The sequence below is a fragment of the Phodopus roborovskii genome, unplaced genomic scaffold (genome assembly GCF_943737965.1).
Source record: "Phodopus roborovskii unplaced genomic scaffold, PHOROB, whole genome shotgun sequence".
NCBI classification, from domain to species: Eukaryota; Metazoa; Chordata; class Mammalia; order Rodentia; family Cricetidae; genus Phodopus; species Phodopus roborovskii.
The window spans coordinates 34,212,074-34,226,075 of record NW_026126525.1 but is presented as its reverse complement, the minus strand read 5'-3'; the positions used below and the strand labels follow the sequence as shown (position 1 = coordinate 34,226,075).

General features: G+C 42.9%; 1 protein-coding gene across 9 annotated transcripts in view; it reads left to right on the top strand.

Annotated features, from left to right (window-relative positions):
• The window catches only part of Limch1 (LIM and calponin homology domains 1), a 298,145-nt gene extending 285,479 nt beyond the window's left edge, over nucleotides 1-12,666 (top strand). For all 9 annotated transcript variants that reach the window (XM_051198458.1, XM_051198454.1, XM_051198453.1 and 6 more), the window contains 3 exons: nucleotides 1,142-1,250; nucleotides 4,286-4,388; nucleotides 9,800-12,666. In XM_051198458.1, coding sequence (XP_051054415.1) covers nucleotides 1,142-1,250; nucleotides 4,286-4,388; nucleotides 9,800-9,825 — 238 coding nt within the window. In that variant the 3' untranslated portion in view covers nucleotides 9,826-12,666. The remainder of the gene's footprint in view (nucleotides 1-1,141; nucleotides 1,251-4,285; nucleotides 4,389-9,799) is intronic.
• Nucleotides 12,667-14,002: the final 1,336 nt, after the last annotated feature.

Sequence of the window (14,002 nt, the reverse complement as noted above, 5' to 3'; positions counted from 1 at the left end):
TTAATGACATTGTGTGGAACATGAAATCTAATAATAAAACCCACCAGACAGTTGCTGGGCTCCTACAGCAGTGCCTCTGCCTCCAAGATGATCAACCCTCAGAGGACAATGGACTCCTCCAGAGAAAAGGAGAGTCTGGGAAACAAAGCTTCATCCTTTTTTATCCTTCCCTAGATCTCTAAGGGTGGTTTTAGACATTAATCAGTCCCCATGACAGCTTTAAAAGCTGCCTAGGTGTCTGTCTGTTTCAGGCACAAATACCTAAGGGCTCAGTGGTTTTCACTGATTTCAGAGGATTTCTTTTCACGGCTAGATAGAGGGAAATCTTAATTGGTAGGGTTTAATGAGACCATCTCTTTGATGAGACCTCTCAATGTCTGTCCTTCTGTCTCCTCTGTCCGTCTGTCCTACTGTGGGTTTCAGATGACAGTGCGTGCTTGTGGATCATGGGAAGGCTGCCATAAAAGGACAGCCCTGTGGTGGCAGTTGTTGGGCAGTTGACCCTGCCCTCTCACCTGATGTGACCTGCTGAGTTTAGCTTCAATCTGTATGTGGACAGTTTCCAGAAATGGAGTGGAGGGTGGGGGTGGGGGTCCAGTCCCAGGAGTTTACAATGTAGACAGAAAGCAAGTACCATTCCTGTAGACGGTTTGTTCTGGAAGACACAGTAGAGATAGGCTGGCCAACCGAACCCTTTACAGGGAGAAGGGAGGACCCAAGGAGAGCCCTTGATGGCACACCATGGTCTCTGGGCCTCCACCAGGCACCTTCCCTCCTCCATTTCAATGGACTCTTTGTAAAGGAAATGCAATGGAAACCACTGAAGCCACATTGGAACCTTAATACAACTGAACCCGAGTGTCTCTGTAGGACCTCTGTGTACATATAGTACATAGAGTAAATCACCCCAAAGTGCTCAGCCACAGCAGACTCAGCACCATATGGAGGTTTATCACCTTGCTGGCAGTGTATGGCTCTGCTTAATTCTAAATTCATTGCCACTTTATGACCCTCATTTTATCCGTGGTTTAAGCACTTTTTTTAAATCCATGTCTCCATCTTTTCATGAGGCTGCTTGTTGAGTGAGCCAAGGTTCTCACTATGTTTTGTTTGTTTGTTTGTCTGTCTGTTTTTGACCCAGGTCTATTAGCGGGAAGAAGCTGTGCTCCTCCTGTGGGCTCGCTTTGGGTAAAGGAGCTGCAATGATCATCGAGACCCTGAATCTCTACTTTCACATCCAGTGTTTCAGGGTATGTACACAGCATTCTCCTCTCTGAGTGGATGTAACTTCCTGTAACCTTGCAACCTCTCTTTGTGTGGTAGAGAAAGATGTGTGTGTCAGGTCCAGGTGTAGACAGATGTGTGGGTCAGGTCCAGGTGTAGACAGATGTGTGGGTCAGGTCCAGGTGTAGACAGATGTGTGGGTCAGGTCCAGGTGTAGACAGATGTGTGGGTCAGGTCCAGGTGTAGACAGATGTGTGGGTCAGGTCTAGGTAGAGACAGATGTGTGGGCAGGTCCAGGTGTAGACAGATGTGTGGGTCAGGTCCAGCTCTAGGGATACATCTCTCCAACCCTGAATCCCTCTTGGAAGAAACATCCTTCTAGAAGAAAAACAGATCTGTGCAGTTTGTCTTCCCACACTTTTGTTGCTAACAGCAGACACTCCAAAGGGAAGTTGGAAACAAGACTCTAGGAGATAGCATGGCTTCTGAGTCTTTGGGGCCTTAAGGATTTGTTTGAAATTTCTTTGCTGTCCTTTATCTCTTATGATCTCCTGTGACAGAGTTTTAGGTGTCGCCCTAGCAGAATATTTTCTGCCCAGTAAGTGACAGTAGCTAGCTGTAAGATTCAGTTTTCAGAGAGAGCATGTCTGTGGCCTCAGATGGTGGCTGCCTCTGAGAAGCCCTGTATTGAGTCCATTGATCTGTTGTTGTTCCTTGGTGTATTGTGTTGTGTTTTGTTTGAAACAAGGTCTCACTGTGTAGCTCAGGCTGGCCTCAAACCACTCACAGTCCTCTGCCTTAGCCTCCCTCGTGCTGAGGTTACTAGCATGCACCACCACAGCCAGCCAGTCAGTGGCCTTTGCTGAAGAATCTTAGTCCCATTACTTATTAGTATGCTGTGTCCATCATTAGCTTCTGTAATAAACAGTGAATAAGAGTAATGACTCTGTCTTCCTCAGTCGCCACTGTTTTTCCTTTGTGTCTAAAGGAGTAGTTATCAATAAATATTTTAGATGGACTTGTGCATTGTACAAGAGGAGCCTAGCTTCCAATACCAGGTCTCCTGCAACATGTTAAACATGGTTTGCTGTCAGATGAATAAATTATACCACACCAGCGTATCCCAGCCTCTCTTTCTACTCACAGCTTTCAAGCCAATATATTTGATTCTGAAGCCAAGCCTTCTACTTCTGGATTTGAGTCATTGTTTTCTCTACATGATGCTAGTACATTTTCTTTTTCTATTTGGATTCTGTCCTCTTTCTTGTGGGTAGCGTCCTTGGTGGCTATACCATCACTCTGTATGGGATTTAATCCCATTGTATGAGGTTAAAATAACTCACTTTGGGCTGGAGAGATGTCTCAGGGGTTAAGAGCACTAACCACTCTTCCAAATGTCCTGAGTTCAATTCCCAGCAACTACATGGTGGCTCACAGCCATCTGTAATGAGATCTGGTGCCCTCTTCTGACATGTAGTCATACATGCAGGTGTAACACTGTGTAAGTAATAAATAACCAAATCTTTAAAAACAAAAACAAAAAACAAAAAACAATGCAGGGCTGTGGTGGTGCACACAACAGCTAGGATTGTTACACAGAGAAACCCTGTCTCTAAAAAATAAAAATAAATAAAATAACTCACTTTGTTCCTAGTATAAGAAACAGCCAATAAGTTTACAAATCACAAAACATGGTGAAATGCAGTTTCTATCATTTGTTAACTATGTCCCTGTGACCTGGCTCGTCTTAGAGCAGGACTCTGAACCCTCTGCAAGGGGCCGGTGCCTGGATGAACCCCTTAGTGCCATGTTCTCTGTTGCAAGTGCCTCCTACACTTCACATCTACTCTCAGACCATTCAGCAAAGGAGGATTTGTCACCCTGGGTACCACACCTCTAATGATGAAATACAAACAGTGTCCCACGCTACCGTCTCGCCAGCAAGAATGACGCGGCACACTCAGGATCCTTCTGCAGTAAAGCTTTAATGCATCTTGAGAGGGAGAGCATAAGCTTACAGAGCAGAGACCCCAAACATCCAAAACCCAACCCTTATATAGGTTTACAACCTTCGCCTCGGACATGTCACCTCCTGATTGGCTGTAGCCCATCGGCCCATATGACGCCACGGGAGAGGCAGAGGCCAAGGGAGGGAAAATCACCCTGCACCTGCGCACTGACTTGTTTACTCTCAACGCCAGCCGGATGCAGGCGCCATCTTATAATGGAGAATGCCGGGACGGCTCCCTACAAAACAGAATGTGTTCCTTAGTGATTCTCTGGTTGGATGTGCTGGAAAGTCTAGATTATTATTAGTCAATCATCAATGGATAGCATTGGTTACATGTTCATTTAAAACCAGTAGGATGTAATATGTCAGAAATGGTCCTTTTGTCTCGATTGAGAAATTGAGCATTGTAGCAGTTGAGGAGGCCCTCAAGTCACTACAATGTCACCTACCAGCTTCCCAAACCCAGGGCAAACAGTTAGTGTCTCTCAGCCTGTGTCCTTCTCTGCATAATACAGGAGCTGAGATAAAATGGTCAAAATATATTTTACTTTTTGCCATAAGTTGGCTTATGATGGCATATCTAACTTACAATAGATGCTCAATGAACATGGAGATCATGGAAGTATCCCTGTGTGCCTAAGATAAGCAGTGTCTTAGTTACTGCTCTATTGCTATGAAAAGACACCATGAGCAAGGTAACTCTTGCAAAAGAAAGCCTTTCATTTGGAGCTCCTGGTTCCAGAGGATAATAGTCCATGACCATCACTGCAGGAAGCAGACAGGCATGGAGCTGGAGTAGTAGCTCAGAGTCTTGAACCACAGGGAGGAGGCAGAGTCAGACACGGGGCATGGGCTGGGCTTTTGGAGCCTCAAAGCCTACTTTCAGTAGGCTCCAACAAGCCACGCCTCCTGATCCTTCCCAAACAGTTTACCATGCAAACAAATGAGCCTTTGGGGGCATTCTCATTCAGACCACCACAAACAGTCACCAGCATGTTCCAGACACAAATCCCTGTTCATCCTATAACTTTTGTCCCTTCTCTCCTGTAGTGTGGCATTTGTAAAGGACAGCTCGGAGATGCTGTGAGTGGGACGGATGTTAGGATTCGCAACGGTTTGCTAAACTGTACTGACTGCTACATGCGATCCAGGAGTGAGTATGGAGAGAATGTCTCCCCCGATCACACTTCTTCTGTGGGATTTGGTGCGTGGATTCAGTTATTTCCTGCCTGCAGTTGATATCCCTATTCCTGGAAAGAAGATTCTTAGGGTGTAGTCGAGGAAATGAAAAGCTAGCAAGCGGCTGCTCCTTGCAGGAAGTTCCTGCTCTAGTGGGCAAATGACCCTTACCTAGGAGTATACGAGCACATGGCCAGGTAAAACAATAGGCAAGCAATAGGTCCCTGCCCGAGCTCACTGCAGGGACCTTGCTGAGGCAGAGGAAGGCTTAGGGTCTGCAGCACCGTCCCTTGGTCAAGCCTGTCTGCAGATTCCAGCAGAAACTGGTGCAATGCCACGTGTGGCTGTCCAGGGTTTGATAGATAAGAAAGAGCCCACTCTGCAGTGGGAGAGCCCTTCGGGAGTTTCATTACAGAATATGGTTTTGTTCTTAAACGAACATGAATGTCCACTGAAACACAAAATGATGGCGACTTCTCTGACCCCACCCACTTCCATTCCTTTAAACACAGTAAGATCCTTAAAAACTGGCTGGTCAAGGGGACTTTGTGGGTTTCCCAGTCAAGGTGTGTGGTTTATCTGGGAGCCACCAGAGGGCGCTGCTGTTTAACTGTTCAGACAGTTTGAAACTGGCCCCGGGCTAGCAGAGACCTGAACAGCAGGAGACTTTTTAATGCAAATTCACCTTGAAGAAATGGCATCTGAAATTCAGAAATATTATTTGTCAAAGTAAGTGAAGAATTATTTCACTGGCTTCTAGATTGGAGGATAAGAATAAAAAACAAAATTAAATTGTTTTCATTTATAGCTACAGGTTTATTGCATTAGAGAACACAGAGGAATGTGTGTCTGTTAGTAAAATGAGGTGAGACAAAATCAAATGCAGGTTATCTGGATCTATGATAAACCTTGAAGTCCATATTGTTGAATAGCGGGAATTATGATGTTATGGATTACACATGGCATTAATTGCCATACTTAGTGTAAAACGTATAAGCACTATTCAGTATAACTCATGAATATGCATGTTTACAAATACAGATGCATCCATACACTTGTATTGCCTAACAGTTGTATTTCCCCACTACCATCACCACCCATCCTTGCAAGACAGCGTTTCTCTTTGTATGTAACAGCCCAGGATATCCTGTAACTAACTCTGTAGACCAGGCTGGCCTTGAACTCACAGAGATCTGCTTGCTTCTGCTGGGATTAAAGGCAAGCACACAACTGTACTTACAAGTAGGCTTTTATGCGTTTTTTTTTTTTTTTTTTTTTTTTTTTTCGTGCTTTAGGAAGAAATTTCCCTCTATCATTCTCTGTAAATTATGCTTTCTTCTCAGTCTCAGCAAGCGCCGCATAGTCCCAGAAGGGGGCGCTGTTGGAGTAAGAGACTGTGGAAATATATTGTGGAACTGAATTTATTTTATTTTATTTTATTTTATTTTTTTGTAACTGAGCATGCTCAGAAGATGCCAACAAGCCTGAACCTGCCTCTGGGTGGCAGTGACCTGTTTTCATCCAGGCTTTTTGGGAGTTGGGGTGATTTGTTGTCATTTCCTTTAGAATTAGGTTTCTGGCTGTAGGCTAGAAACTTCTGTTACATATGCAAATATAAAGGGCATTAACTGTTTTTAATTCTGACTAAAGATAAGAGCCAAAGAATTCCTGGAGCGATTTCTGTAATAAGGAAGGGAGACTGCACAGGAGATTTTGTTTGTTTGTTTATGATGGATTTTTGCCCTTTGATTAGCACATTTTCATTGTACCAGATGCTGGGTTTCTTCATGCCATTTTCATGTGTGTAGATCCTGTGTGCTCATCCTTTTCATGGGGGGGGGCAATTACCTTTTCTCAAAATAGAATGATACTGCATTTTTTAGGAGATTAAATACTAAGAAGAAAGCAGGGTGCCGATTGTTTCTCTGCCCGCTATATCTGTGTAGACATTCAAAAGAATAACCACAATAGATACTATAATTCTGTGAGGCTAGAAATTGTGAACTGTCCAGAAGCATACTAAACTGGAATCAAAGTCTCTCTGTGGCTACCCCTTCCCTGTGGTTTCTTCAGAGCAGGGATGGAATTGGGGGTCTGTGTCTTGGGCACACACTTGCACACGATCTGCAGCTAGCTGCCTATGCTTCACTCCACTGAGTGAGTGGGGGCTCTGTGTGGAGTTTGTGTTACAACTGTGTTCATTTTAATGCCTTGTCAGCATTGCCGAGTTCTTTCTTCTGGGTGGCTATTCGTGTTGTTTCCAGTTTTTGAATAGTACTTGCCAAATACTCCTGTGGACAACCTTGCATGTATCTGGATGAAGATGTGAGGTCATCTCCAATGGGTAGACACTGAGCAGGTGCAACATTGCATTACAAGGCATGAGCTTCTTACAGTTTCAGACATCTTGCCTAATATTGTCTAAAAACAAATGAGCCCTTCCTGCAGAATGCATGGAGAGCTTCCCCCTTCTCTGCTGATAGCAGCTCTGCAGATTTTACCCCAGGGCTGTGGGTGCAGCTCAGGAAAAAGTGCTTGATTAGCATGAATAAGAACCAGCAAAAACAAAACAAAACAAAACCTGAAAAACCCACTCGGCTAGGCAGGGAGTAGTTTAGATGTGTAGAGGGGTGCTGTGGTGTAAATGTGTGTGCAATGTATGTTCGAGTGAAGATCAACAGCACGTCTTCCACAGTCACTGCTCACCATATATTTTGAGACAGGGTCTCTCATTGAACTGCAAGTTCACTGCTTTAGCTAGCCTGGCTGGTCAGCAAACACTACAGATCCACCTGTGGGCACCCACTCCCCAAGTGTTAGATGAAGACATACACCTCCATGTCTGGCTTCTGTATGGATAATAGGGGTCCACACTCAGGTGTTCATACTTACATATTTACCAACTAAGGCTTCTCTTCAGTCCTAAGACGTTTATTTTTAATTCTGAATTTAAACCTCTTCGTGTGTGTGTGTGCGCGCGCCCGTGTGTGTGCGCGCGCCCGTGTGTGTGTGTGTGTGTGTGTGTGTGTGTGTGTGTGTGTGTGTGTGTGTGTTTTAACTCCGTTTCTGTTTTTCTGTAATGTGATTCTCTGTCCTTTGTCCTTCTTGTTGGGACCTGATCTGTTGAAGTGCTTTACAAGTTAAACACTTGCCTGGTGTTATATTTGTGCATGATGCCCTTATTAGTTTCTTCTTCTCCTCCTCCTCCTCCTTCTCCTCCTCCTTCCCCTTCTTCCTTTGTGATTTATTTTCATGTAACCAACTTTCATTTTAAATAAATATATAAATTATTGGCCTTTTAAAATTTTGGGTCTTATGTTCTACTCAGGGAAAGCAACATTTTGTATTCCAAAGGTATAAACAAAAGTCTCTTTCTTTTTGTCTTCCCAAAACTTTCTGAAAGCTTTCCCATGATTGTTTTTTCAGGCAAATGTTTGAATCATTTTAAATTAAGTTTAATTAAGTGAACACATGACAAGGGGGATGACTACAGTATATAGGAGTCTCTCTGTCTCTTTGTCTCTCTCTATCTCTGTCTCTCTCTCCACCTCTCCCCTTGCTATCTTAAGAAATAAATGTACTCAGGAATGATGTGATAGGGTAAGAATCATTTAGCTGAAGAACTGTAAATGTACTTGACAGGTTGACTGTATCCTCAGATCTAAGTGGTGTGGGCAAAGGTGGCTGACAATGATTTTTTTTTCTTTTTTAAAATACTGCTTTGGATTGAGAAGAAGAGAAATAGATTGATGGAAAGTACAGTTTACATCAGAGGCATTCCAAAGAAGCAAAAAATAAAAAAAAAAAAAAAAAAAACCACTTCATTCTGTGGAATAATAAAACCTGAATATTTAATCCTTTCAAGTAACTATAGTCACATTTAAATGAACTTTTTTTCTGTTGGAGGAAAAATGGCATTAAGCATATTCAAATGCAGTCCCTAAAAGCCACGTAAGGAGTTTTTAAGTTCATATGTAAATGGGAATGGAAGTGCAAAGCAAATTAGCCGTCATGAGTCAAGCCATCGCATGTTTAACTAGTGCCGCTTGTGCTTGGGCATTGGATGGCTGCCTTTGTACATGGCACTCCGCTCCATCATTCACTCCAGTGAAATAAATGCACTTAGCACAAACTCCCCCGGGCCTTTTCCAGTGTGTTCGCCTAATCATGACTGTAGTGCTTAAACTGGAAAAGAAACCTTTGGAAAGCTTCACCAAGAAATTTAACCCTTCCTAGATTGGAGAACCAGAAAGAATACAAGACACTCAATGAAATATTTGTCATTTGTATTTCATATAAAACCATGAATTTTTGTTGTTGTTTGGGGGAGGTTGTTTGTTTGTTTGTTTGTTTGTTTGTTTGTTTTCAGTATGTGCGTTTGCAAATTCAAATGCATATGGGAAGCCAGGAGTGGTGACCTTGGTTGTCATTCTTTAAATGCGTGTGTGTGTGTGTGTGTGTGTGTGTGTGTGTGTGTGTGTGTGTGTCTGTCTGTCTGTCTGTCTGTCTGTCTGTCTGTCTGAACCTGAAACTCAAGTTGCCAAGGCTGCCTGGCCAGCAAGTCCCAGAAATTCACCAGTCTCTGTCTTCCCATTGCTCAAATTACTCCCCTGAGTCCCGTTCTGTAAGGTGATTAGTGGGAATGGCTTGGTTTGAGATAGTCAGACTCACACAGATTGACCTCAAAGTCACTATATAGCCAAGACCAGACTCTAATTTCCCTGTTGCCACCTCCCGTGTGCTGAGATTTCAGGTGTGCACCAGCACACCCAGCTAAACAATAGCTTTTCACACTGGCATTTCAGGTGTATAATCTGTTTTTCAATATATCTGTGTCCCATACATTTCATGCTCCAGGTTTAGCACGAGCATGTCCCAAATATCACAAGGGATTTGCTTACATTTTTAAAATTTGTATTTATCTGGAAGTCAAAGTTATTAGGTGTTCTGTATTTTACATGCTCAATCTAGCAATCCGGGTTTTCAGGTCGTTTAAATTTCTCTGGTTTCAGAAAACTGATTGTTTGACCTAAGACCTCAAGAGAAAACAGTCTTCTTGCTTATGTGTCCCAAAGGACAAATTAGAAAGCGTGATGGGGGCCATTTGGTTCAGGGGAGATCCAGAGTCCTTACATTGGGCTTGAAGTACAGACACCACCTGCACACCTGGCTGTGTGCATCTGAGGGGCTCACAGCTCTGTGTTCATACAAAACCCATGGGATGCCACATCCCATGCCCAGAGGTGATGCTGAAGGCATCAAGGTGAGCCATGACTCCCCTTCCTGTGGGGAAGAGACATTGGCAAGGGGAACCGCTAACTTGGGTTTTGAAACATACAGATGAGACACATTAACTAACCCAAGTTTCTGTTTTTCTCACCACAGGTGCTGGCCAACCTACAACACTGTGATGTGGGTGGGAGTTTCTGAACCACTGAGCATTTCTCTATTAAGGGTGTCCCTTGGCAACTGCTTAATTAAACCCCAAGTTCAGGGGCTTCCTAGCATTCATCTAGTTTCTGGAAGACTCTTCTACAAGGTGGTATCTGCTCTTTTGTATTGTAGCACAATGTTTGTGCTTTTTCTGGTTGGGGCTGATTTTTTTTTCTGCATTTGCACAGTATATACAAAAGAATATTGCATTGTAACGATCCTGAACAGTTAACAAAAAAACAGTTTTAGCATGGGCGGAGGGGCTTATGGTTGAAAAGGTGTCACTTGATTCTTTGGGAAATAGCAAAAGGGTGCAATAAACCTGTTGTGTTTTAGTATTTCTAGAAATTAAACATGTTATGTTTACAGAATTGAGCTGCAGGAAGTGTGAAACATGCCAACTTAAGACAGGAACATAAAGTGAATGCATTTCAGAAAAACTAGACACCCCAGAAAGCCCTGACTCTGAACTGTAACTTTAGTACAAAGACACTAGTCTGATAATACATACTGTACTCCTGCAAACTTTTGTGTTACTTACCTTTGGGGGGCAGAAATCCTACCAATAAGTTATCACACTATTAGTATTAGATTTTGTGTACCCTGGAAGTCCTGTCATTAATATAGGCTGGCCCATCAAATGAAGAGAGCCCATGTGATATCGCTAGACTTCCACCCTATGACATTGTGCAAGGGTAGGAAGAAGCAGGAAAAAGATAGACCAGCCATTGTCTTCAGATGTACTATAAAATCTATGAGGAAGTGTCATCTGCCTGGGTGGTGTGTCAATGGTAGGTAGCCTTGAGGCTTGGGCCACCTGCTTTCCCCAAGCACTGGGTTAGGGATGTTGAGGGGTTTGATGTGAGGATGTGGGTGTTAGACGTCATGGACAGTCTGTCTTTGAGGATGAGCACATCTCATCTTTACCTGCAAGTTTTCCTTGGGGGCTGAAGCCCAGGTATCCAAAGAGAAGCATTAAGTCCATCCTAACAGAACGGGATGGCATGGTGTGACAAGCCCACATCCTGGTCTGTAAGTGGCAGCAACACAGGGCAGACTGTGTCCTCCCCGCTCCCACGGACCTGTGTGCACCTTCATTCTCCCATGTCACCTTCTTTACTCTCAAGAATCCTGGACCTGACCCGGTGGAGTCTAGAAAGGGATGCCTGTGGAGATCTGTTTTTTTTTTTTCCCCTCTGCCCTATGTGATAAGTTTCAGCTGGACAGGACAGGAATGAAGTGGCTAAACCAGCATGACTTAGCTCTCCAGGCAGTTTTCCTTAAGACTTGGGGAAGGGGGACTATTTATTCTGCCTTAAAAGGATGGCAACTAAGTAACGATGATGTTAGGTGAATGTAGACTATGGATACACTCCTAGTAGGCTAATGTAGCATAGAGAGTGAGCAAGTAGATGTTTTTCTGTCATGTTAGCAATAATTTTTTCTGTGTCTTATGGAGTATGGCTAGCAATTATTTATTTTCATGCTAGACGGTTCTTTGCATGTGGGTTCCCTATAGGTGCAGGCATCTCCTGGCTACTGGAGGCATATTGACCACTTTGTCATTTGGACGAGCTATTATTGGATTGAAATTCACACACCATTTCATTAAAAATTGTGCCTTAGAAAATGCAAAGCTGTTGCACATAGTGATGAATGGCAGATTCAGAACACCGAAGGGAAATGAAGTCACTTCCCAGTTCTCATGATTTCTCTCAGAGGTGTTTGCTGCTCTACAAGGAAAATAAATAAATAAAAGATTTTAAAAGACAAAAAAGAAAAAAAATTTAAAAAGTTTTGAAAATGTACAGATCAAGTCCAATATTTTGATGAAGCACCTGCATGTTTTATTAACTATTTTAATAATGTGGATGTTTACACTTTGCATGACATTAACAGAATACTTTACAAGAGACGATGCACAAAACATGTACAATATGGTCATTCATAAGCAACTTTTATAGAATACTTTTTACATGTGCGAGGCCATCCATTATGTCAGGAGCATATGAGTATTGCACATCTTTCCAGTTTCACAAAGCCATTTATACACATTTCTTAGAGAGACTCATTGTATGTGTAGTGAAACGAGACTAGAGTCAAGAGGAATAAGCCCCATCCCCAAGTGTGGAGCGTGCTTTCCCGTAATGAACACTAGTCACCAGCCTGGAATAATCTCCAACGTTTTCTAAATTCTAATTGCCAACTGTTTCTATTTCTATTTGATTTATATTTCATTTAGAGCCAGTTACATGGCAGCTTCAGCAGTCTAGATCTCGTTGTTTTCCAATGCAGCATAAAAGACTATGATCTATTTCTCTTCAAATAATCTTTGAGATCCCAGGGAAAAAAAAAACTGCTCTGTTTCGTGGAGCTGTAATGTAAATGTGTTTGTTTAAAACCCAGACAAGGCAAGTGAGTGATTGATTGTTCCTGGGGGACTGTAGCTGAGTCTCCCACTCAGACTCCAAATGCTTCCTTCCCAAGGACAAAAATGGGTGGCTCTGTTTCTCACTAGCAAACTTTCATGCCATTTGTCCTTCTATGTAATGTCATTAACATGATACATATTCTAGTTACTTGTACATGGTGTAAGATTCAGTGAACTGAAATGCTCCAACTTTCAATGTGAGTCCATCCAAGACATGTTCCTGATCTGGGCGGGCGACATTCTGTGTCAATTACACTAACTGTCATTTACAATATTTATTCTAAGATGCCTCTGAGAAATAGTTTAAAAAATTAAAAAATGAAAAGTTGTCTAAAATGCAACAGCTTTTATAGTAAATGTACATTTATAAATAAAATACTCAAATCCACTTGGTATTGCTTTTATTATTTCCGTGGGGGGGGGGGAGCAGAGTAATTCTTCTTGGGGAACAGAGAGTCTTATGGCACTTGGCTCAGGGCTGCATTGTCAGATGACGGCAGAAGTGTGCACCTGAGCTCATCTATTTTTGAAAAGTCAGGGCTGCCAGCCAGTTGTCGGGGTTGCTATTCCCTAACAAGGGTAGGTTTTAATCCTTGAAATAAGACACACAGTGACCAGAAGAGATCATCCAGGTGCCTATGGGAACTTCTAGAAGGAAACAGGTATGATCAGTGAAACAGCGCTAGGCCTGTGAAGTCAGTGTTTGCTACCATTTGCCCCCCCCCCCACTTCCTCGGTGTTCCTCACTCACTGAACACAGCTGGCCTCACTAAGGGCCTTTACCTCAGTTACTGGAGACAGGACCAGAGAAGATGCCACAAGACAGTGACAGCGTCTTGGCACTGTCCACTCCTTCTGAAGCAAAGTGAAGCTTTGCCTGCACTTAGTCCCATGGGAGAGGTAACAGCAAGAAAATCCCTTGAAACTTTCTAATGCTTTAGAGGGAACAATATTCTACTTGCCACTGCTGTTTGCATGGGGTTCTGATTTTTGTAATGTTTGGCAAGGGGTTAGCTGTTGCTGCCATCACCATGAGAAAGTAAGTTCCTTTCTTTAGTAGAAGAGTGTCCGTAGTTACCAGAGTAACAGTACAATCACTGGGACTGGAGAGATGGCTCTGCAATCAAAGAGCGGGTACTGCTCTTGCAGACCAGGGAAGTTAGTTCCTAGCACCCCTGTCAGGCAGCTCACAGCTGTCTGTAGCTCCAGTTGTAGGTGATTCAGTGCCCTCTTCTGGCCTCTGCAAGTTCCTGCACTCTTATGCAGGTTAACCTACACACAGTTGGAAATAAAAAATATGTCTTTAAAAAAACACATTGTCACAATGAAAGCCCTGCAACTAGAATGCATTTCAGAATCAACAAGTGTTACTCTGTGAAACTGAGGAAGGATACCTTTATTAAAATGAAAAACATTTTTTTTCTCTGCCATATTGGATTAGCTTTCTTTCCATTCACTTTCTTTAGGTTCTAAGGACTAAATGTTTTCCTTTCCATTCTTTGGTATTATCTGCAGTAGGCATTGGAAACTAGCTTGGCTAAGTATTGTGCATGAGAACAGCAGCAAGCTGAACACAGTTCTGTCTAAAGAACTCAACAAACTCTAATGGCACCCATCTGCTTGCCTGTGAAATGTCCAGTTTTAAAAGTGAACAGTTCAAAACTCCCTCTAACACAGTGTCATCCCTAATGACTGAACTCAACAAGATGGCTCAGGGGGCAAAA